The 22,756-nt window shown below is 45.8% G+C and overlaps 1 protein-coding gene across 8 annotated transcripts in view; it reads right to left on the bottom strand.

Annotated features, from left to right (window-relative positions):
• LOC119442675 (steroid 17-alpha-hydroxylase/17,20 lyase-like) overlaps positions 1-17,175 on the bottom strand; it is a 103,978-nt gene extending 86,803 nt beyond the window's left edge. The window contains exons 1-6 of one of the 8 annotated variants that reach the window (XM_049662301.1): positions 16,997-17,166; positions 15,787-15,880; positions 15,197-15,352; positions 8,948-9,156; positions 8,222-8,347; positions 2,299-2,403 (exon numbers count right to left, since the gene is read on the bottom strand). In XM_049662301.1, coding sequence (XP_049518258.1) covers positions 2,299-2,403; positions 8,222-8,347; positions 8,948-9,156; positions 15,197-15,352; positions 15,787-15,880; positions 16,997-17,078 — 772 coding nt within the window. In that variant the 5' untranslated portion in view covers positions 17,079-17,166. Of the gene's footprint in view, positions 1-2,298; positions 2,404-8,221; positions 8,348-8,947; positions 9,157-15,196; positions 15,353-15,782; positions 15,881-16,996 lie in introns of all 8 variants that reach the window. The other 7 variants (XM_049662299.1, XM_049662302.1, XM_049662303.1 and 4 more) reach the window with 7 other exon arrangements.
• Between the last annotated feature and the right edge of the window lie 5,581 nt (positions 17,176-22,756).

Here is a 22,756-nt window from a genome sequence, read left to right as displayed (position 1 = left end):
ATCATGGTAGCCAACCGCACGCCCCTCTACTCAACATTCCCGCCTTATTTTTGCTTTCTTTATTTCGCGCTCTCTTTGTTTCCGATATATTTTTTGCTATAGCGAATGGTTGCTGCTATGGAATTTGTGCTCTAAATGATTTTCAGTCATCAGGGTCGGCAGCATTAAGCAGTTCGTGCACAAAAGTGGCGCGCGCGAGTAAGCACCGGCCGAAGGAACTATGCTAGTGGTGACTACGCAAGCTTCAAGGTGTTCTTTCGAACCAGGGCCCATATTCACGACAAAGTTTTTATGTAAAACCACTGCTGCAGTTTTAAGGACAACAAACTTGGACAATATAGCCTGTTTATAGAGCTACAAGTGCTACTGTGCTGTGCGGTGATAGTATGTGGTGACTGTGACCAACTATGATTCTGTATCTGTGTTGCCTTTCTCTCTCTCTCTCTCTCTCTACTTTTCTGTAACTTTACCTCCCCCTCCCCTCTCTCCCTAGCGTAGGGTTGTAGACGGGATCTTCTCCTCCGGTTAACCTCCCTGCCTTTGTCCTTTTTTGTGTATCTCTTTCACTTAGATAAAACAGTTCGTAAGTGCATTGCCAGCCAATCACGATGTCGGACACATTATTAGCGAAGGTGGCCGTACAATTTCAAGCGGCAATAGCGAACGAAAAAAGTTTGTGAATTCAACGCCAGAAGCTTTGTGAATACAGCTCCTGAGTCTTGCACCCGTAAAAGTTAAAGGGTAACGTGAAAGGATTAATTTGTGGTCGTTATTTTTTTGTTAGCTATTTATTTCAGTGACTCGCGTTTCTGATGAAGTGAGCACTCACCGACTCGGGTGTCCGTAGTTGTGTTATGCGGTATGCCGATAGGTGCCGCGGGATGCATCCGCAGCGTCTCTAAGAGGCAGGCCACGGTGAAGGGAAGCTTCTCGCGGTCACCGTGCATCAGGCGGCACGCTCCCTTCGCGCAGAAACGTAAAAAAAAGGTTGCTTCTGAATGAATGTGCAAACTCGTAAAAAAAAAAGAGAAGAAAACAGGGGAATTACTGTGAGAAGACATAGGTAGCTACGCTGGTGGTATCGGCATGCCAAAGGTAACAGCTTGAGTAGCTCGACGTGCCTTTTAACCGAAATGAGACTACACTAAGCATTACGAACAAATATGCCCATACGCCGAAGTATTTGCGCTGATGTACAGGGTGTTTCATTTTAGCTGCACCAAATTTTTGAATATTGCCTGTGGCAGATAGCACAATTATAATCCTTGATCTAAACTACTCGATGACGTGACCATTACTTTCACGAGAAATCAAAACGCCTAATTGAATAATTAACATAATTACGCTAATTGCCTTTCTCATTAATTATTTTACGGCGCATCTTTCAATCTACGAATTATAGCCGCTGAGTTCGCAAGGCGTAATCCACTTGAAATGAATTCTCAGGACTGAACCAGTTTCGAGATATTAATTTTCAATGTGTCCGATGAAATGCATACGCGTTCCAGTTGACTTTTTGAGGAAAACGCCGTTTTATGCATTGAAGCATTGAAGAAGACGAACTGCTTCTTGCTCTCGAGTTGTCGGCTGAACTGGCCAACGCTGCAGTTGTCTTTTGTAAATATACATTGTAAACAGTCTCCAGTGCTTAATCCCTCGTTCGCGTAACAATATATTGTCCAAATCTTTCTGATTATGTTGAATTTACCATGCCACAGAACTAGGCAAGCATTCCTTGTTTTCTGCACGGCCTTGTTGCATTAAAGGCTGTCCTATGGCTCGACTCCGAAAAACATTTAGTAGATAATATGCCTGTATTGACATAGTTCTGAGTTCATTTCCTGTGTTTTGTAAATATGTAGATAATCATGTTGTTTGATTAACTCCCTTTTACGCTAACCTCCTCGTTTTCTGTTTCCTTATTTGTTTCTCTATCTCACATTGTTATGTCTACCACTTTGTCTTCCTTGTGCATTTTGTCTCGAGTATTGCATTTTAAGTGCACCAGTACGAAGGCTCCGTAGCTGTTCGTTGGCACTGAAATAAACACTTGATTGATTGATTAACTTTTACGCCACGCAATGAAGGTCAACACAAATAAATCCCAAAGAACAAACGGGATGTGCTCATCCACGTATTTTGCACTTCGAGCAAGGTGAAAAGTTTGTGCCTGAAGTATATTGCGACAATTGACTGTAATTATCTTACTTCACCAATTTGGCAGCAGCAAAGAATATAAGAATAAGATAAAATAAAGTAAGATTAAAGAAATTAGAAGTGGTGTGAGGCTCTTCTTACCGATATTGTCTTCTATCTCCTTTTGAATTCTAGCTTGGATGCTTGGTTCTTTCGCCATGCGCAGCAGGAGCCACTGAAGTGTACCAGTTGATGTGTCAGCTCCAGCTAGGAGGAACATAAAAGTACTGAAAGTTGGGCGAGTTGGTAACTATTCATCTTGAAACTGCAGCGCGCACACAAGAAACGAGGACTGCGCCTGTCTGTCACCTTCGCCTTATTGTCCTCGTTTCTTGTGTGCGCGCTGCAGTTTCAAGATGAATAGGAGGAACATAAATACGCATGCTACAGGGCGATTGTTCAATTTTGCACACACAAATTTAGAGCAGAGTTAAGGGAAATATAAAAAATAGAAGTCACATATAACTGCTTTAAAAAAGAGCCAATAACCAAGAAATATAAAATGCATAGCTTAATAAATAAAAAAATCTCGCTTCTCCTAGTCTTTTAATGTGAAATGCCTCAATGATTTCGCGTGTAGTTTGGCATTTGTGTCTAGAAAGGACTTTTGTGTCCTCAAACAATGGCCTACAACCGCACGTAAAACAATGCGAGGCTAGATGAGAAGCGTTGGGATTGTTAAGGGAATGCTGATGTTCATTTAGTCTAATATTGAGGCATCTGGCGCTCTGTCCAATATAAGCTTTACCGCACTTGAGTGGAATGTGATAGACTATGCCTGTGTCACAATGTGTTAAAGGGGACACGTGCCTAACGCCACAATCATTTTTTCTTCTTTTTACTTCCCCCCGCTCAAGTTTCCTTTTTATGATAGGGCACATCCTTGACAACTTACGGGGAGGCGAAAAAACCGTATTGACGTCGTACCTACTGGCTACATTCCGTAAACCATGTGACAACTTGTGCACATAGGGCACCACTGCAAACCATTCTTTTTTCTGTTTTTCTTGCTGTTTTTTTGCAGCCCCCTTGACCCATTTTGAAAGCTTTTCGCAGGTTAGGGATAACAAATGTGCTGGATATCCAGCTTTCTTTAGCCTATCTAGCTGTTGCGAAAAACTTTGTTGCATACAGTGTGTACATGACTTAGCGATAGCGGACCTAAGTGCTGATTAAACAATCCCCTGTTTTACAAGTTTCGAATGGCAAGAAGAAAAATCAAGTAGTGGTTTTTGTGCCCTTGGCGAATAGCACCAACAGACATGTTCCTTTTGGAACGTGAGGCATAGATCTAAAAACTGCAAAGTATTATTCTGGATAAGCTCAAGCGTGAAACCCAGGCCCCCACCACATTCTTTAAACACTTTTAAGATATCGGTAGCTTTTTTTGGTGTAGTTATCACTTGAACAAAACACGAGGTAATCATCTACGTATCGAAATGTACGTACTGTCAAGTCCTTTAGATTGTTCTGTAGCTTCCTATTGACGTGACTTAGGTACAGATCACTCAAAACTGGTGCAACGTTATAACTAATTACTTCAAGGAACATATTACAATGTATGAATTGGAGCCAGTGATTTCTGGAAGCTGATAAACTTGGAACAAATATTTGAACTCGCACCAGTTTTGAAATAAGTGCGTCAAGCTAGCAGTAAAATTGCACTGTCGTTTCAGTTACACTTATTTTAAAACAAAACGGTTTCTTGTGGACTGAATGACAAAAATAACTGGAACTTCAATGAATTTCTTCACACACTTTGAGAACACATATCTTGAAACTGGTGTCATCCTCAGAATTCATTCCAAGTGGATATGCCTTGCGATCTCGTCGGCTACAGTTCGTAAATACCAATATGTGTGCCGCAGTGCAATTAGCTTTAAGGTTAATCAGGAAAATTTTGGTAAACAGTCGATTATACCTTTCAGCTTCTTGCGCAAATAATCTTCTCCCTCTCAAGTAATTCGGGTCTTGGAGTAGACTTTTGCTACATGCTACAGGCGATTTTTAGGTTAAACCTTGAACAAGGACACCCCATGTATCGGACTCCGCAGATTGTTCTGAATTAGTAGTCCGATCGCATGGTCACGAAAATGGCCAACATTTGTTCGATGCCGCATTCGCGAAGACGTCCTTTTTTACCTGTCTGTATTGGAAGAGGCCTGTATTGGCCTTAGCGAGGTAAGAAGAACAGGTGAGGCTTATACAGTGCTGACTACGGCCACGTCCTTTGCTACAGAAGTCTTCCAGATAAGAGAGAGTACGGGGTAGGGTTTCTAATCCATAACGACATAACTGGAAACATTGATGAATTCTACAACATTAATGAGAGGGTAGCAGTCGTCATAATCAAGCCATATAGGAGGTATAGAATGAAGATAGTACAAGCCAACGCCCCAATCTCCAGTCACGATGATGAATAAATAGAACAGTTTTATGAAGATGTTGAATTAGCGATGAGAAAGGTGCAAACTCAGTATGCTGTTCTCATGGGCCACTTCAATGCAAAAGGGCGGAAAAAGCAGGCTGGCGAGCAAGCAATTGGCAACCACGGCATCGATTCTAGGAACACTAGAGGAGAGATGTTAGAAGAATTCGCGGAAAGGAATAGGCTCCAAATAATGAACACCTTGTTCAGGAAGCGTAAAAACAGGAAGTGGACCTGGAAAAGCCCTAATGGAGAAAAAAGGAATGAAATAGATTTCATAATCTCTGCCGATCCCAGCATAGTGCAGGATGTGGAAGTGTTAGGTAGGGTAAAGTGCAGTGACCATAGTTTAGGGAGGGTTAGGATTTCTCTCAATTTGAAGAGAGAAAGAGTAAAATTAGTTAAGAAGAAACAGGCCAACCTAGACGCAGTAAGGATAAAAGCACACCAATTCAGGCTGGTGCTCACAAAGAAATATGCAGCTTTAGAACAGGAAGATGAAGACAACATAGAGGTAATGAATAAAACCGTAACTAGGCTGATCTCAGAAGCAGCAATTGAAGTGGGAGGTAAGGCACCAAGGCAACCAGTAGGTAAACTCTCCCAAGTAACAACGGACCTAATCAAGAAACGGCAGAACATGAAAGTGTCGAACTCAAGAGATCCTTACAAAAAGAAAACAAGGGATATCCGAAATTATAACTTGGAAAAGATTGAGGAAGCAGTAAAATATGGACGCAGCATGAAATCATTGAGAAGAAAACTTGGCATATATAGGAGAAGGCAAAATGTATGCACTGAAAGATAAGCAGGGTAATAGCTTCAGCAATTTCAATGGCATAGTAAGAGCAGCGGAAGAATTCGATACTGACCTGTACAGTGCCCAAAACAGCCAAGCTACTTTCATTCGAAATAGTGATGAACCGGATACAGAGGCCCCTTCTATAACTAGCGATGAAGTTAGAAGGGCCTTGAAAGACATGACCAGGGGAAAAGCTGCTGGAGAAGATGGAATAACAGTAGATTTAATCAAAGATGGAGGAGATATCATGCGTGAAAAGCTTGCGGCCCTTTATACGCAGTGCCTCATGACTTCAAGTGTACCAGAGAGCTGGAAGAACGGCAACATTATACTATCCATAAGAAGGGGGACGTTAAAGAATTGAAGAATTATAGACCGATTAGCTTGCTTTCAGTATTGTATAAAATATTCACCAAGATGATTTCGAATAGAATCGGGGCAACACTTGACTTCAGTCTACCAAGAGAACAGGCTGGCTCCAGGAAAGGGATATTCTACGATGGGTCTTGTCTATGTCATCAATCAGGTAATCGAGAAATCTGCGGAGTACAATCAACCTCTCCATATGGCTTTCATTGATTATGAAAGGCCATTTGATTCAGTAGAGATACCAGCAGTCATAGAGACATTGCGTAATCAAGGAGTGCAGGAGACATACGTGAATATCTAGGCAAATATCTGCAAATATTCCACAGCTTTCCACCTTGGTTCTCCACAGGAAAAGTAGAAAGTTAGCTATCAAAAAGGGGTCAGGCAAGGAGACACAATCTGTCCAATGCTATTCACTGCATGCTTAGAAGTATTCAAGCTCTCAGACTGGGAAGGCTTAGGAGTGAGGATCAATGGCAAATATGTCAGCGACCTTCGGTTTGCAGATGACATTGTCCTATTCAGCAACAATGGGGACGAATTACAACAAATGATTGAGGACCTTAACCGTGAAAGTGTAAAAGTGGGGTTGAAGATTATTATGCAGAAGACAAACATAATGTTCAACAGCCCGGCAAGGGAGCAAGAATTCAGAATCGCCAGTCAGCATCTAGTGTCTGTCTAGGTCATTTAGTCACAGGGGACCCGGATTATGAGAAGGAAATTTACAGAAGAATAAAATTGGGTTGGAATGCATACGGCCGACATTGTGGAATCCTGACTGGGAGCTTACCGCTGTCGTTGAAAAGAAAAGTGTAGAATCATTACACTCTACCGGTGATAACATATGGGACCGAAACTTGGAGGTTAACAAAGAAGCTCCAGAATAAGTTAAGGACCACACAAAGGCGATGTAACGAAAAATGTTAGGCCTAACGTTAAGAGACAGGAAGAGAGCTGTGAGGATCAGAGAGCTAACGTGGATAGCCGATATTCCAATTGACATTAAGAGAAAAAAATGGAGCTGGGCAGGCCATGTAATGCGTAGGATGGATAACCGGTGGACCATTAGAGTTATAGAATGGGTACCAAGAGAAGGGAAGCGCAGTCGAGGACGGCAGAAAATTAGGTGGTCTGATGAAGTTAGGAAATCTGCAGGCGCAAGTTGGAATTAGCTAGCGCAAGACAGGGGTAATTGGAGATCGCAGGAATAGGCCTTCGTCCTGCAGTGGACTAAATATAAGCTGATGTTGATGATTGGAAGAGGAACCAAGTACGACGACGTTCCTGTGAATAAGGCGAGCTTGAGAAATAGAGAGAGAGAGGGAAAGAGAGAGAGAGGGAAAGAGAGAGAGAGAGGAAGATAAATGAGACCGGAAATGGAAGTTAACCGAAAAATAAACCTGTACACTACCATACACTCGCGGATGAGCAAGAAGAGATAGAAAAGAGAAAAGAATGGCGAAGAAAGAAAGCATGGATTCGAAGTAAACGTGGGAGTGTTTGAGTTGTTTAAGAAAGGGAATTGAACGTAAGAGTTGAGTAGTGCCCTCATGGCCTTCTTGTGTGACGACCGTTAGTCTGGACTTCAAAGATCGTCTGCTCCGAAAGCGGTCGCTTGCTGAGAAGTATTAAGGACCAGCTTTGTGTTCTTTAACAAGAATAACGGCGAATAACGCATTGAATGGCTTCCTCGTTACTGCAGTAGCCAGAGGCACACACTGTCGCTCAATCCAACGCGACATCCAAAATAATTCGTAAAAGCTAGATCAAGCCACAGTCGGCAAAGCCCAGTTGCGCCGGTTCGAGATAGTCCCGATGGGAGATGGAGTTGGAGAAAGTGGTCGAGACGATGCATGCGGGTCAGGTAAAAACTTGGCGTGTTTCACGTAGGCCACGTTGCACGCGCGAGTATAAAAACGTTTTGCCACTGTATCTGCTTTTGACAGCGGAACGCCATCTTCATGAGCAGACCGAGCAGCTTCAATGGCATGTTGGGTGTTGCTAATGATAGCCCGGAAGCCGCTGAATGGTGACGTCATGTCTACACGGGACCGGAACACTATTTCTTTGGCTTAGTCACGCATTGTTCACTTAAAGCAGAGTTGGCACATCTGCATGGTTACCACAGTTATATATATATATATATATATATATATATATATATATATATATATATATATATATAACGACTCGTTAGGTAGCCTCTAACATCAGGGGCATTTTAGAGGTATACGAATGACCATTTGCTTCACTGGAGAACAATGCTGAATAGTTGCTCTATATCATGGCGGGCCATAACAGTATTTGCGTTTTACTGATGTACGTGGCGCAAACTGGTGACCTGAAGGCACCGTTATCAGACTCGTAAAGGCTTTGGCATACGAAATGTGCGCGGAGTAGGGACCAGCTCCCGCAATACTTACCGTTGAAGAGGTTCATTGTAACGAGAATCATGTTGTCTTTGGTCAAGTACTGCGCATCAGCTTTGTCTTCCTTGATGGCTTCTTCTCGGGCGGTCAACATGGCGTGCGTGAAGTTCTCTGTGTTACCTGTCGGAAGGCAAATGCGACGCGTGTTTTTGATGCCGCTGCACTGATATCGTGCGGCGGAAGTTTATTTCCGCCGTCATCAGTGGGGATGAACGTGCTTCTGTGCACGATACCGTTTCACTTATGAGCGGACAGTACATTTTTAGAGTTGCAAACGGAAGACGAAAGCAAGGAAGGCCGGATTACACTGACGGTCTTATTGTCTCGATCGACCTTGTGACGCCACAGAGCAAAGTACGTAAATAGGAACGTGGAAGTTGCGCACTGGTAACAGCCCATTTCATCAGTACCGTTTCCATCATGAATATGAATAAATCTTTCAAGCTGTAAGAGGTGTCTTAACGCATGGATAAGATACAAACGTTTGCGGGAGGCGTACCTAACTTTATTTGAGTTGTGATCTCAAAAAAATAAAGTAAGAAAAAAAGAGAAAGAAAAAATATATTATTGGAGGCGCTCACTGCGATCGACGTGCAATAAAAAATGTACAACCTCTACGGAGTGTTTTAGCAAATAATGTGAGAAAGATGCTAGGCGTCTTACATGGCTGCGTTTCTATAAGTGTCACAATTTGTTGTATTAGCGGTGACACGTGCATACCTGGAATGTAAGCTGCCTCAGCTTTCGTGAACAGCCTGCGAAAGATCTCCTTGAACTCGCAGAAAAGGGCCGCCATCTTTCTCTCCGTCCTAATATACAGAAAGGCCAGAAAGGGCGCGATGTCACTGGGTAGGCCGTTGGGGGAAATTTCGTGGAACCGGTGGTTGATATTTTCCAGTTGTTCGACGTCACCTATTTCTTCCCCCAGCCTGCGCAACAAAAATGACAAACTTTAGTTTTGATTAACATGACGTGAATTATATATATATATATATATATATATATATATATATATATATATATATATATATATATATATATATATTGTGAAGGCGAAGTGAACTTGGGCGCGCGCGCTGGCAAGGCGGGCGCTGGAGGAAAAAGACGACGAAGCAGATAATAGAACAGCCGGCCTTACGTCCGCCCCATTCTAGAATTTGGTTGTGTTCTTTTTTCAGGATGTGCAGCATACAAGCTAAGACCTTTAATTCTACTGAAAAGGCAAGCGCTGCGTCTCTGCCTCGGGCTGCCAAGTTTTGTGGCTAATAATGTTCTTTATCTGGAGTCTGGAATTATTTCGCTTGATTCCAGATTTAAGCAACTTACTGTCCTGACTTTCCTGAAGCTTTATGATACACCCCTTTCCAATTTGCAACCCGTTTTCATCAATTCACCAGAATCATTTTTCAGAACAGGATGGCGGCGTTACCGACAGCCACAAGTTATTTTTGTTCAATCGCTGTTATCAAAACTTCAAGTTAGCCTACCGCGCCTGATTTCTCCAAAATCTAATTCATTCAATATAAAACTCACTTTTGATGATATTTTTCCAAAACACGCAAAACTTCTTCCTGCGCGCATACTTGAAGGTCTCCTTCAAGACCATCTTAGTCAATTTCCGTCTCATTTGGTTATTTCTACGGACGCATCACAAAATTTAGAGAAGGCTGGTGTTGGCATCTTTTCGAATCAACTCAACTGGTCTTTTGCTCTTCGTCTCGCTGATTACACTCCAATATTTCTTGCTGAATTTCTGGCAGTTATTCTTGCCAGCCGAAAATTGGGTCCACAGAATTCTAAGGTAATAGTTGTTACAGATGCGCTTTCGGTCTGTACACATTTAACTTCCAATAATCAGTCACACCTACTGAGTATATTTTCCACTCTTGCTCCAGAAAATTTATCCGAAGTCCGCTTTGTCTGGGTCTCCGGACATAGTGGAATCTTTTTAAATGAATCAGCTGACTCGCTCGCTTCGACATCACTAAATGGTCCGGTCATAAATATTCTTCCTGATTTCTCTTTTATAACAGGAGCTAGATTTAAACGCCTTTTATTGCTGAGTTGCCATGACTCGTCCATACTTTCTTCAGACGATTTTCAACATTTAAAATTTCGGTGGAACACGAGCAAGTGCCTTTCACGCCAATGTGAGGTGACGCTGTCAACTTTCCGCTGCAGAGTTCCCCGTCTAAATTTTTATCTTCATAGATCCGGTTTATCAATCACTGACCTCTGCTCGTTTTGTAATCAACCGGAGACTATTGACCATTTCTTTCTTTCTTGCCACCGCTTCTCCTCCCTCCGTAGAATGTTTCTGTTATTTCCAAGCAGTAATCTGGGTTTGGCACTTACAACGCCAAACATTTTGTCTTTTGGGGCCTGTAAATTAGGCACAAGTCAGGGTTCTATGATCACTGCTGTTCACAAATTTATTGAAGCATCCGGAAGGTTACGCTGCTAGGGCACCGACCGTGGGACATGTTATTTTATGTTTATTTTTTGTAGTTAGTTTTCTCTTAATTTTTATTTAGTTAATTTATGTATAGGACGTCTTAAAATCTGTGTTAAGGAGTTGCCAAAATCTTAATTTTGATTATTCACCTTTACCGTTTTGTTCGTTGTTAGGTGCATGTTTTATTTTATCCAGTGTGGCCAATCCCCCTCGTGGGTACGAGCCATGTTTTGAGGCAACAACAACAACAACAACAACACCAACAACAACAGCCGGCCCAGTGAACGGGTGCTGTGTCTGTGTTTCTCCTCATTACAATGGCGCAGTCGACGAAAGCCAAGTCTTAAGGGGCTTCAGCCTTCAGCACCGTGCTGCGGAGGCCTTGCGTCCTCCGGCATCTCGCGTCCAGAGTACTACCGGCGAGGGAACGCCGTCCACGCTTCCCTTCGGATAGATGCCGCGCCTGGGATTACGTCAACCTCCGATCCACAAAGGCGTGCCGTCCACGCTGCCTTAGACATGGATCCTCGCCGTCGTACGTTCCTCCTGCGGCCAGAGAACGCCGTCCACGCTTCCCGTGCTCTCAATCACTGCCCCACGACAGCATCGACAACTCAGCCAACAAGGGATGCCGTTCACGCTCCCCTAGCCATGCTTACGGCTACAGTGAGTACCGCGGCCGCCACCAGTTCTGGTTCAACGGAGGCCGTTCAGGCTCCCTTGGCCACTGGTCTGGCTGGCCCGAGTACTGCTGCCGCTGCCACCGCCTCAGGGTACGTGGATTCCGCCCCTGGCTCAACGGGCGGCTCAGCCGGCAGATTGTCCGACGCCATGCGAGCCATCTCGCTGCTGACACACCAGCTCGAGGTTATGACGAACACCTTCGCATCCCTCAGCGGTTTCACGGCTGCACCTCACATTGAGACAGCGCTTCGGTCCCTCCGTCATGGACCCGTCCTGCCTGGAAACGCCGTCCACGCTTCCCTTGGCGAGACTATCATGCCCGGCACTACTTCGACTCCTCAGCCAACAAGGTATGCCGTCCCAGCTTCCTTGGTGGTAGAACCGGCTGTCGCTCCTACAACGACCGCACTGTCCATGGACACTGGCCCTAGGTCCACGGGAAGCTGGACAAGCACCCTTGTCGGAGAGGAGGCGCTGCGACTTCCAGCAGCCGGCTTGCGTAAAAATACCACCGTTTCGCGGCTTTCAAGATGACGTCATTCTTTGGGTTCACGCCATCAATGCCTTGGGGGATCGGCATGCTTGGCTAGACCACAAAAGATGGCTGGTTGCAGCCAAACGACTTTTCGGTGCCGCAAAGGCATGGGACACCTACGAAGGTGTCAAGCAGCAGTCCTGGCCTGAGTGGAGTGCAGCTCTAATAGCTGCTTTCGGCCAGCTACCTTCTGCCTGCGGTGAGGCCGTCCAGCGAAGTTCTGCGCACGGTGCTCCGGCGAGCCACTGCTTCGATGCTGCGGCAGGTGTGCCCAGCAACGCGTCGACAGAGCAGTCCGCAGGCTGCCTCGCCGCAGACGCCCGCTCACCGGGGGTCGCCGTCTGCTTTACCCCGGACGGTTGTAAGCGCATGGCGACCACCTCTCCTACTTTGACATGGTTATCTACGCCAGCCGAGATTCTGCGACTTCAGCCCCACGAAGCTCGGGAGCAACACCTAATCGCCGCTGTCGACAAAGTTTTGACATATGGGATCACGGCCTGCCCCGCTGTGGACCACCGTTGCGAGCTGCTTTTCCCGCCGCGGGTCTCGGACTGTGCTTCAGCATCCTGCACCACACCATCGCTGTCGGAGTCCGAGATGACCTCCCATGCGCTGCTGTTGGCGACGCGGTCTCCGGGCTCCACACGCGAACCACAGCTCCTGACTGCTGGGCAGCCGTTGGCCGAGTGCTTTCAGGCGCCGCTGGGAGACAGCGAGAAACCCACGGGAGAGCAGAGGCCCAGGAGGACATCGGTTTCGGCGCACACACGGCTCTCTACTGGTTCTAGCGTTAATGAACTCGTAACTCCTACTTTCGCGGCACACATCGCGGGCCGGGTATCTTGCCAAGACCTGCCGGGTTGGGCACCTCGGAGGACCTTGCACCGGCGGCTGCGTAGCTGCGAGGGTGTGGGTCGCGTCACACGTCAGCATGGAGGCTCGCGCCGTCGTTGCCTCGAACACATGGAATGCCGGTCCGACCCGCTGCAGAAGACCGCGACCACTGCGGCCGTCCCCGTTTGGCGAGACAGACGGCGGTTCGGCGTCCGAGACGGCCTGCCATGCTTTGCCAAATGGGACGGGACGGTCATCGGTGAGACATGCGACCCGAGCGCAACACCCAGTGCCGACCTCCAGAGCAGCTGGTTGCGCGCTGGACGGATCATCAACGACGACCTCAAACCCTGGACAAGTTGCTTAGTTGCAAGCGCACCGGAAACTTGCAGCGCGGCCGAGTGTGAAGGCGAAGTGAACTTGGCCGCGCGCGCTGGCAAGGCGGGCGCTGGAGGAAAAAGACGACGAAGCAGATAATAGAACAGCCGGCCCAGTGAACGGGTGCTGTGTCTGTGTTTCTCCTCATTACAATATATATATATATATATATATATATATATATATATGGCCTGGGTAATGTTGACTTTAAGGGCATCGGTCGATTACGGCTTATTGGCATAGACCTGCGACTTCAGGAAACTCCAGAAGAAAAAAGTCTAGCGGGGTCAAATCGCACGATCTCGGTGGCCAATTCACGTCACCTCTGCGAGAGATAACCATACCCTCAAATCGTTCATGCAGAATGTCCATCGTGGCTCCCGCTGTGTGGCACGCCGTCCTGCTGGAACCAGATGTCGTCTACGTCCATATCGTTCAATTTGGGCCAAAATAAATCATTTATCATCGTTCTGTAGCGCTCGCCGTTGATGGTGATGGCCCCGCCAATGTCGTTTTCAAAAAAGTACGGACCAATGACGCCGCCAGCCCAAAATCCGCTCCAAACAGTAACTTTTTGTGAATGCATTGCCACTTGGTGAACCTCGTGTGGGTTGGCGTCGTCCCATATACGGCAATTGTGCTTGTTAACATAGCCATTCATCCAAAAATGAGCCCTCGTCGCTAAAGATGATTTCTCGGCCAAAATTGGGGGTCCTCTTCCATATGCTCCGAAGCGCCGTCAGCGAACCAACGGTGTTGTCTATGGCCATTAACTTTGAGCTCCTGGGTCAGTTGGATCTTTTACGGGTGTAAGCCCAAGTCCCCACGCAAAATTCGCAAAGTTGAAGTCTGCGAAAGGCCAAGTTCTTGTGCATGGCGAGGAATTGACTGCCTCGGGTTTTCCTGCACCCTTTCACGGACCGCGGCGACGTTCTCACCCGATCTGGCTTTCCTTTGACGTACGGGTGTTGGCTGATTGTTTACCGAACCGGTATAGTCTCGAATTTGGCCACCAAAGGATGGAGAGACGACTTTGAAGGGCCACTGCGACTGCCGTAAAATGGGCGCAAGGCGCGCCATGTTTGCACTAATGAACAGTCATTTTGATAATAAAGTTTTATCATTTGGACGTGCTGCTCAATCGTGCAACTTGCCATGGTGATTTGGCATCAGTGGCTGAACAATAAACAGCAGATTATACAGACGCCACTGAAACAACATGGCCGCTGCAGGTTGCCAACACAAACCCGCCCCAATAGAAAAAATCCTCCATGTGTATACAGGGTGTCCCAGCTATCACGCAGCACGATTAAAAAAAAAAAAAAAGAGGGACGGCCTTACGCTAAGCAAATCTAATGCGTATTGTTTTCAGTACAGTGGAGTAGCCGCCAGTAATTTTTTTGTTACTGGGATGTAATTAGGTTTTTGTAATTAATTATCTAATTCGAGAAGTACTGTCCTAATTATCAAAGTGTCAATGAGAAAATTGTAGAGCAAAATGAAAAACTCCCGATACAGCTTTCTGTTGCTCAATACGTGCTACATATAAGTGTTTTTCCGAGCGTGAAAGAAGCCCGCCAATACTCGCAAAGTGCCTCGAGCGGCCAGTCGCGCGGCAATTCTGCGTGTATTCGCGGGCTTCTTTCGCAGTCGGAAAAACCCATGTAGCGCGTATTAAGCAACAGAAAGCTGTATCGGGAGTTTTTAATGTTGCTCTACAATTTTCTCATTGACACTTTGATAATTAGAACAGTACTTCTCGAGTCAGATAAGTAATTACAATTACCTAATTAAATCTCAGTAACGAAAAAATTACTGGCGGCTACTCCACTGTACTGCAAACAATAAGCACTAGGTTTGATTCGCGTAAGGCAGTTCCTCTTTTTTTAAATCGTGCTGCGTGATAGCTGAAACACTGCCCATGAAATTATGTTACGGTTGTACAACTGGCTCGATAGGTTATGTGAAGTAGTATATTGTGACTTTGTGACTTCGCTTCTTAGTGAAGTAATTAAATCGGGGCTGCTGAGTCTATTCCCTTGCGAACACGATTTGAACTACAACAAAACGTATTACATACCTTGTGCCGTATATAGACACGCCTATGACCTTGCAGAACATAGAGAGGATAGGCTTCCTTGAGTCCACGATCTGCGTTCTATCTTTTAGGGAGTCCACAAAGGCGTCGACGGTGTCGGTGCAAAGGTTTCCCAACGACTCGCTGACAGCGTACTTTCTGCGATTCAGTAATACTCATCATGTCAACGGGTAGCCACCAGTCTTCAGGAACATTTCACAAAAAGACAACACCACCATTAAAAAACACAAAAAAACAACAACACTAGAACATAAAAAGATACAAACGATGAAAATCCTATATGTTGCATTTGACACTACTTCCGCATCCCCCCCCCCCCCCCCCCCCCTTCACTTTCCCCATCATTCTGTTGCGTTCGTCTTCGTTGTGGAATATCGCCATATCGCCAGCAAAAAATCGGCTGCCGAAGGTCAAACACACTAACATCGCTGCACAAATAACGCTTCTTGCGTTCGGTTGTTTGTGCATTTCGAAAGTGAAATCTTACTTTTTAAATAGAAAACAGAGTATGCGTAGGAAATCACAGTGCATTAAAGGCCTAGAGTACGTCGAAGTGGGCAAGGTATACTCGCCTCACAGCTGACCAAGCGACCTTCCGAAGCGCCTTCCACTGGGGGTTGTAATCCTCAAACAAGATGTCGTGGCTGCCTTGGTTTTGCAATGCGGCTGAAATCGGCAATATAGGCAATAAAACTGAAGAGAAAATCTCTCGTTCACAGCACACTATCACACTCACTCTCCTTCGCAGCTTTGCGAGCTCCCACACTTCTGGCACGAGAAATGCAAAATAAATTAAAGCGTATCGAACGCGTCACGCCCGTCAGCGCTGAGTTACATGAAAAAAAAAAAAAACATAAAAACTAGCGTCCGCCTTATGATTTCTTAGGGGCGACATGAAATATACAAAATACCACAAAATATCGCAAGATGAACTTCGCGAGTAGGACGAATTTCGCAAGGTGTCCCACAAGTTGGCACGCAAGACTTAGGAGCCGTATTACGGGGCTCATTCCAGCTGATGCTGATGCTCGTGATAACGCTACTAACGTGGTTTGTCACTTGTCTTGTAGTGCGCGGAGTGTTTGGTTCATTATATTGTTCTTTGTTTTTTTTTCTTTTATGAGTAGTGCGCGGGACTTTGGGATAATCGGCCTATAAAGAGGCCTTCCTCCCCACATTCTTCACCCAATTATACGTAAGTAAATATGGAGTAATATGTTGCAGCGTAACAACTAAAAAAGGTCGGACTAACAAACAGCGGTAACATTACCAAACTCAAATATGTTTTTATAGCTTTATTTAATCTCTAATGAATTTCTCTTTCTTGCTCTCGAAGCGAGACTCGGCATGCAGTGAAGAGCGTCGACATGTTAAATCTAGGTCTCAACGTTGCGCTGAAAAGAAAAGCAATGTAATGAAAGTTATGAAAACAAAACTGAAGTAAAACTAAAGCAAAACAGATTCTTGACTGAGGAAGCAGTAGCGCCGTCAGCTGAATTTCTTGTTTTCAAGCTTTTAATACTCATGGCGTGCATGAAGGGTTGCTGGTGAGGGTCGGTGGAGGTCGAAGTTAACCGAAGCGGCACGCTATCGCGTTTGAACTATAGAACGATTGTACTCGCCATATCACCGTACGGTTTCTCGCTGGGACGTCCCAGTGCATTCGAATTAAGTAAAAGGTCGAATTACTCAAGGTCGCATTTACGAGAGTCATGTGTAAAAAAATAATCACCTGCTCTACGGCGACATCTGTCACTTCGTTTGCCTCACTCGTTTGCTCACCCGTTCTAGTTGGGAAGCGGCCAGCGAAATCATGTCGTCGTTCCAGAAATGCTTCCCGGATAACTGAGTAGCTGTTCAGCATCACCACAGGCCTGTGGGATATCCACAAGGTGAGGACGTCGCCGTATGTCTTAGACCATTCGGTTGACTTGGAGTGCAAGTTGCTCGCGTTGCGTAGAGCTGCAGGTAGTGGAAAGAATTGTTAGGCAAACGTTTGGTTTGTGCATCATGCCAAAATTTTATAAATTACATGAACGTAAAACTCAAAGCGGAGCTCTTGGTGCGCGTACAGTTAAACGGGATTGGTCTCCACTGGGTAAATAATCATGCATGTTAAATAAACATTTTATTTAAGGAACAAAGCGTAAGGAAAACTGCTTAGCTATTTCCACTCCGGACTTGCAAGATCAAACGATGATCGAAACGCAAGGTTTAGCCTGATTGGAGTGCCTCAGAACAATGGATCGATGTCTAAAAAGATCTGATAACCATTGAAAAAATAGAGAGAAAAAGAGATAGAGAGAGATATATTTGTATTAGCCTAAAAGATGTGATAAACATTGAACAAAGATAGAGACATAGAGAAAGAGAAATACTTTTATTAATTAAAAAATATGTACATATATTAAAAGGCAACACCTATGATTTTTCCGGTGAGGTGCCTAAATAAGGTTATTTGTTTCCCTCCTTAACAGGTCTGAAATAAATTGCCCTTTTTAGTGCCTGTCCTGTCGTCGTCCTTCTCAACTCACGCTTCAGTCTCCTCGTTATGGAATACCAACTAGCAGACTCCCGAATCTTGCTTAAAGACTGCCTTTGTATCTTCAGCACATCAGGTTTAAAGGGATAGCGTAGTTAGCTTAATGCGACTGCATAACACAAACGCCAACGATTACGAGGCGCCTGCATTTATGCTTCTGCGATCTTGAAATTTACGAGATAACGTAATATGAGCTTCAGCAAAAAAAAAAAAAAAAAAAAAAAAGCTATTTGCTGGACCAATCAGCCTACAATATATCATCAGTTTATCTCGGTTAGTGCACAGCAGTTTTCCGTACGTGTGACCGTGGCCTCCGCGATCAGCTCCGGCAGCGCGCCATTGCCGGAGCTGATCGCGGAGGTCACGCTGCGTCCATGGAGTTTCCAACAAAAACTACTAGAGGGAACTTTGGCGCTAGTGTCTACGGGAGCTGGGAGTAGGGTCGTTGAGCCAGCATGGGAACGATGATTAGCACACGGACTCACCTAAACTTGGCCCTTTGGGTCGAAGCGACTTTGTGACTTCACAAATTGATGATTTTCAGCAACGTATTGTGCTATAATTGTCACAATTCGCAACTATATTGCCTTGCTTTGTTTAGAAAGGTATGAATGCTTGGAAATGTAAAAAAATGAAACGTAATAAATAACGTCATGCGAGCGTTTCAAGCCACAAGTACGAAGATTAGACAAATCCCTGTACTAACCATCGTTCACAGGGTAGCTGAACGACCCCAGGGCCAGCGTTGTCTCTAGTAAGTTTTGTAGGAAACTCTATTTCTGTGGCGAACCTTAGTGTTGTGAGAGGCGAGTATTTTGTAGCGATGCCTTTCCGATGCTAATGCCTTCTCGCGCTTTTCGCGCTTGGTCAGTGGTCAGAGCGACGGTCCGCTCACGTTATCAACGGGATCAGCCGGCCGTGAGCTGTGGATGATAAGACTAGTGTAGAATAAAGCATAACGCATCGCTACAAAATACCGTCCCTAGTACTTTTACGAGTGTGACAGGCTTTGGAAGTAGTTATACACGGCTCTATGCACTGACAAGCGGGGTGCTTTGTGAGCATTTATCTGCGTTACGTTTAAATTACGACTTGGTACCACCCAAAAAGTCTGTTTCAACAACAACAACAACAACAACAACAACAACAACAACAACAACAACAACAACAACAACAACAACAACAACAACAACAACAACAACAACAACAACAACAACAACAACAACAACAACAGCCATGGCGTCAGTGGTAAAGTTTTTCTTGCAAATAAAATTCTGCGGACAAGATATAACATTAAGAGATAGTTTATAAAACTAAGCGGTGCTCTTCCACACTTGGACAGCGTAGAATGCGGCGAGACATGGGCCGGTATTTTGTAGCGATGCCTTTAAACTAATAATGCCTTTTCGCGCTTATCGCGCTTTGTCAGTGGTCAGAGCGACGGTCCGCTCACGATATCAACGTTGATAATGCGAGCGGACCGTCGCTCTGACCACTGACAAAGCACGATAAGCGCGAAAAGGCATTATTACTTTAAAGGCATCGCTACAAAATACCGGACATGGAGCCTTTATCCCCTGGAGAGAGTATAATTGCTGCTATACGGCCACTCAAGGAGCGTGCGCAAGTTCCCGTGTAGGCTAGAGAATGTTATCACCATTGCGGGCGTTCGAAAAAAACACACAGAGTTCCACAAGCATGAGACACAATTTTATCTTATATCTGCCACAGTCGCTTTATCAATCAGCAACAAGTGCGAGCCTAAAGCCCCTATATTTATAAATGTAGCGCCATTCTTAGATCTTGCCGCCACCGCGCTCACCCCGGCGCTTCCTCCTCGCCCTCTCTTAGCCGCCTCCTGTCGCCCCAGCCTCCTCCGCTCCCCCATTGGCCAATCCGTGTCACGTGGAAGTTCGCGTCGCGCTTTTGTATATTTTTTTCTTTCCAGCGCGCTCCGACTGCCATTCTCGGGCCTGTGCGACGAAAGTGCTGTACGCACAAACGGATCAAACGTGTTAGGGACAAGAACTTCGTTGTGATGGCATGCTGCTGCGCCTTAAGTTGCCGCAACCGACAAGGCGAGGGCAAAAGGCTTTTTTTGTTTACCATCCGGCGTGCGCAAACGCTTGCTGCACACTTGAGATTTGCGCCGTCTCGCATCGTCACGTTGCTACTTCCAAAACGGCATTATTAAGACCAGTTACTGACTGACGAAGCAAAATCGCGCCTCAAAAACGTCTCCGCAGGGCGCGATAGAAGTTTTCCTCGGATTTCCTCTGGTAGCGCGTTGGCTGTCGTCTGCCACGGCAGGCCCGACGCAGGCGGCGCCACTGTCGATATCGCGCCTCGATCGCGCTGGTCGCGCCGAGCGCGATAGTGGAACGGAGGAGGAGGGAAGTGGATGGCGCTACTTTTATAAATATAGGGGCTTTAGTGCGAGCCGATCAAACAGCAGCAGCTGGGACACCATTACGTGGTGGTAATCGCGAAGCACAAAACGCTTTGTACTATGACATCAACCTACGCATCTCTCAATTCTGGTTTTCGTTTATATGCAGATAGATAAGGCTTATCGGTGTTCGGCAGAGTGTACGCGCTTGGCCAGTTTGATTGCAGTTCTTGACGCCGACCTACACATTTTGGTTGCTTCAGAAGCGCCTCATTGTGGTACGTGTTCCCGATGCGCAGCATGACTGCCGGTTTGACATTTCAAGCCAGCACAACTTTGTTCAACTGTCGGTGGGGCAAAGCGTTCTTATTTGACGTCAGGGTCCCCATTCTCCCTCGGAATGCATTGTATGGCTATTGATGATATATGAGGTTTATTGTGTACGCCTATTCCCATTGTTGTGGCATCCCTATTCATTTGCTAGGATTCAGCACAGCATTTCGCGAACAGTACCAATTAATTTAGATATACAATCGTCGCTCTTCCGTTGCCCTTCTCTTCTTCGGCATCAGTCGTAATGTGGCCGGGACCACGCTGTTCGCAAGTTGCTGTAGGCTTCTCAGAGCTCGTGCCGATTGTAGATGGCTGGTGGCTTCGTCTGCCGGCAACGAGTTTCAGGACAAAATGATTCCGGGTCTGTAGCCTGCCACAACCTACAGGGTGTTTTTTTTTTAGCTGCACCAAATTTCTAAAATTAGAAAATATATATCTTGGTCACGTTATGTTTAGCATTCGAGTGTACGGATTGGTGACCTCTAGATACAGAGCAATTTCCGCACTTACGTGCGTAATTAGCGAAGTTGCAGTAATTACCTTTCTAATTATCAACAATAGGTGGCTACAGCAAATGAGTAATTTGGGGCCCGTTCTCGACACTACCTATCTCAACGAACAAATTTTGAATAGCGGAATTCATGTGGGAGCTACGCGAACAATTAGTTCCCCTTGGCAGGCTCTTTGAAACCGAAACTCGCTGCAAGAAGAGCATGTGTCGTCGATGTCGCCACCCCCCCGCCTTTCGTCACGTCTCCGAGGTCTCCACCGGTGCGGCCCCGCGAGCAGCTTGCATTATCTCCTTGCTGTCTGCGGCGTTCGCAGTCGACGCTACAGACTGATATGACGCTGTGCCTTCAGTATCTAATAGCCCAAGGAGCAGGGTCGGCGCTAGAGCGCAACGTGGCGCCCGACCGAATGACTAAGTAAATTTGGTGGTCCGCCGGCATTGAGGCGCTAGGCCAACGCCGCAGACAGCAAGGAGATAACGCAAGCTGCTCGCGCGGCTAGACCAGCGGTGACCTCGGAGACGTGACGAAAGGCGCGGTGGCGGCGACGACACAGATGCTCTTTTTGCGGCCAGTTTTGGTTTCAAGGAGCCTGCCAAGGGGAACTAATTGTTCGCGTAGCTCCCACATGAACTCCGCTATTCAAAATTTGATCGTTGGGACAGGTAGTGTCGATGACGGGCCCCAACGTACTCAATTGCTGTAGCCACCTATTGTTGATAATTAGAAAGTTTATTACCGTAACTTCGCTAATTACGCACGTCAGTGCGGAAATTGCTCTGTATCTAGAGGCCGCCATTCTGTACACTCGAATGATAAACATAACGTGACGAAGATTTATATTTTTCGAATTTAAAAAAATTGGTGCAGCTAAAAAAAAAACACACCCTGTATATATGGTGTACAATATTGTTTCATCTGTTATAAGTCGACAATAATGAACGTGGCGTCATCGGTTGCACAACTGAGTGCAAGCAGTTCGCAAAAAAGTTTCATCAGCACTAATAATAACAGAGGAGGCATCGCCAGTGACACCATATGCAACAGCAATAAAACCGTGCTGGAGAGGAACTGTGCTGCAGGAGCCTATGAGCAGTTCTTCTATTCGAGCCTGGGCCATCGGACCTTTGAAAATAGATACGTTCTAGCGAAGGAACTATATAGCATAACGAAAGAAATGGATCTATCGGGGGCCTCGAACAAGCCCCTTACGTTTTAAAAGGACTTGCCCACATCGCTTTTTTTTTTTAAAACTTAATGTTCGTCGCAAAAATGCTTGTATAATCGTTGTGTCTTTTTTCTGTATCCCTACGCACGTTTATGGAGATGCCGGAGAAACTAATGCGCATTAAAATAGCCCAAGTTGGCACATGGCTGAGCACGAAGAGACTCACTCAGCAGGTTGCCGACAAGAGGTAAGTGGGAAGGGTCCCTTCGGGTACTTGGACACCCGGTGGTAGAAGCGTCCCACCAGGTACGTTACCACGAAGACCAGCGCTGTGGTGATCCATCGCCAGTCCAAGGGGTGGGAAAAGAAGTCTCCGAGAACGGTCATGTCTGCGCCTCTAGAAATTTTCAGTGAAATTTCGAATTTCTTTATTGACCACAAGAAAGACAAGGTCACTTTATAGACACAACAGTCTCTAAAGAAGCAGCTTCCACGAACTGCGTTACAAGGATGCGGATGGCGAACACATGCTTGAAGAGGAGCAAAGGAGGCAGAAAGGTCACCTGATGTAAGTAATCAAAATAAGACACGAAAGCCAAGA

The sequence above is a fragment of the Dermacentor silvarum genome, chromosome 2 (genome assembly GCF_013339745.2).
Source record: "Dermacentor silvarum isolate Dsil-2018 chromosome 2, BIME_Dsil_1.4, whole genome shotgun sequence".
Classification (NCBI taxonomy): Eukaryota; Metazoa; Arthropoda; class Arachnida; order Ixodida; family Ixodidae; genus Dermacentor; species Dermacentor silvarum.
This window is presented reverse-complemented; position numbering and strand designations above follow the sequence as displayed.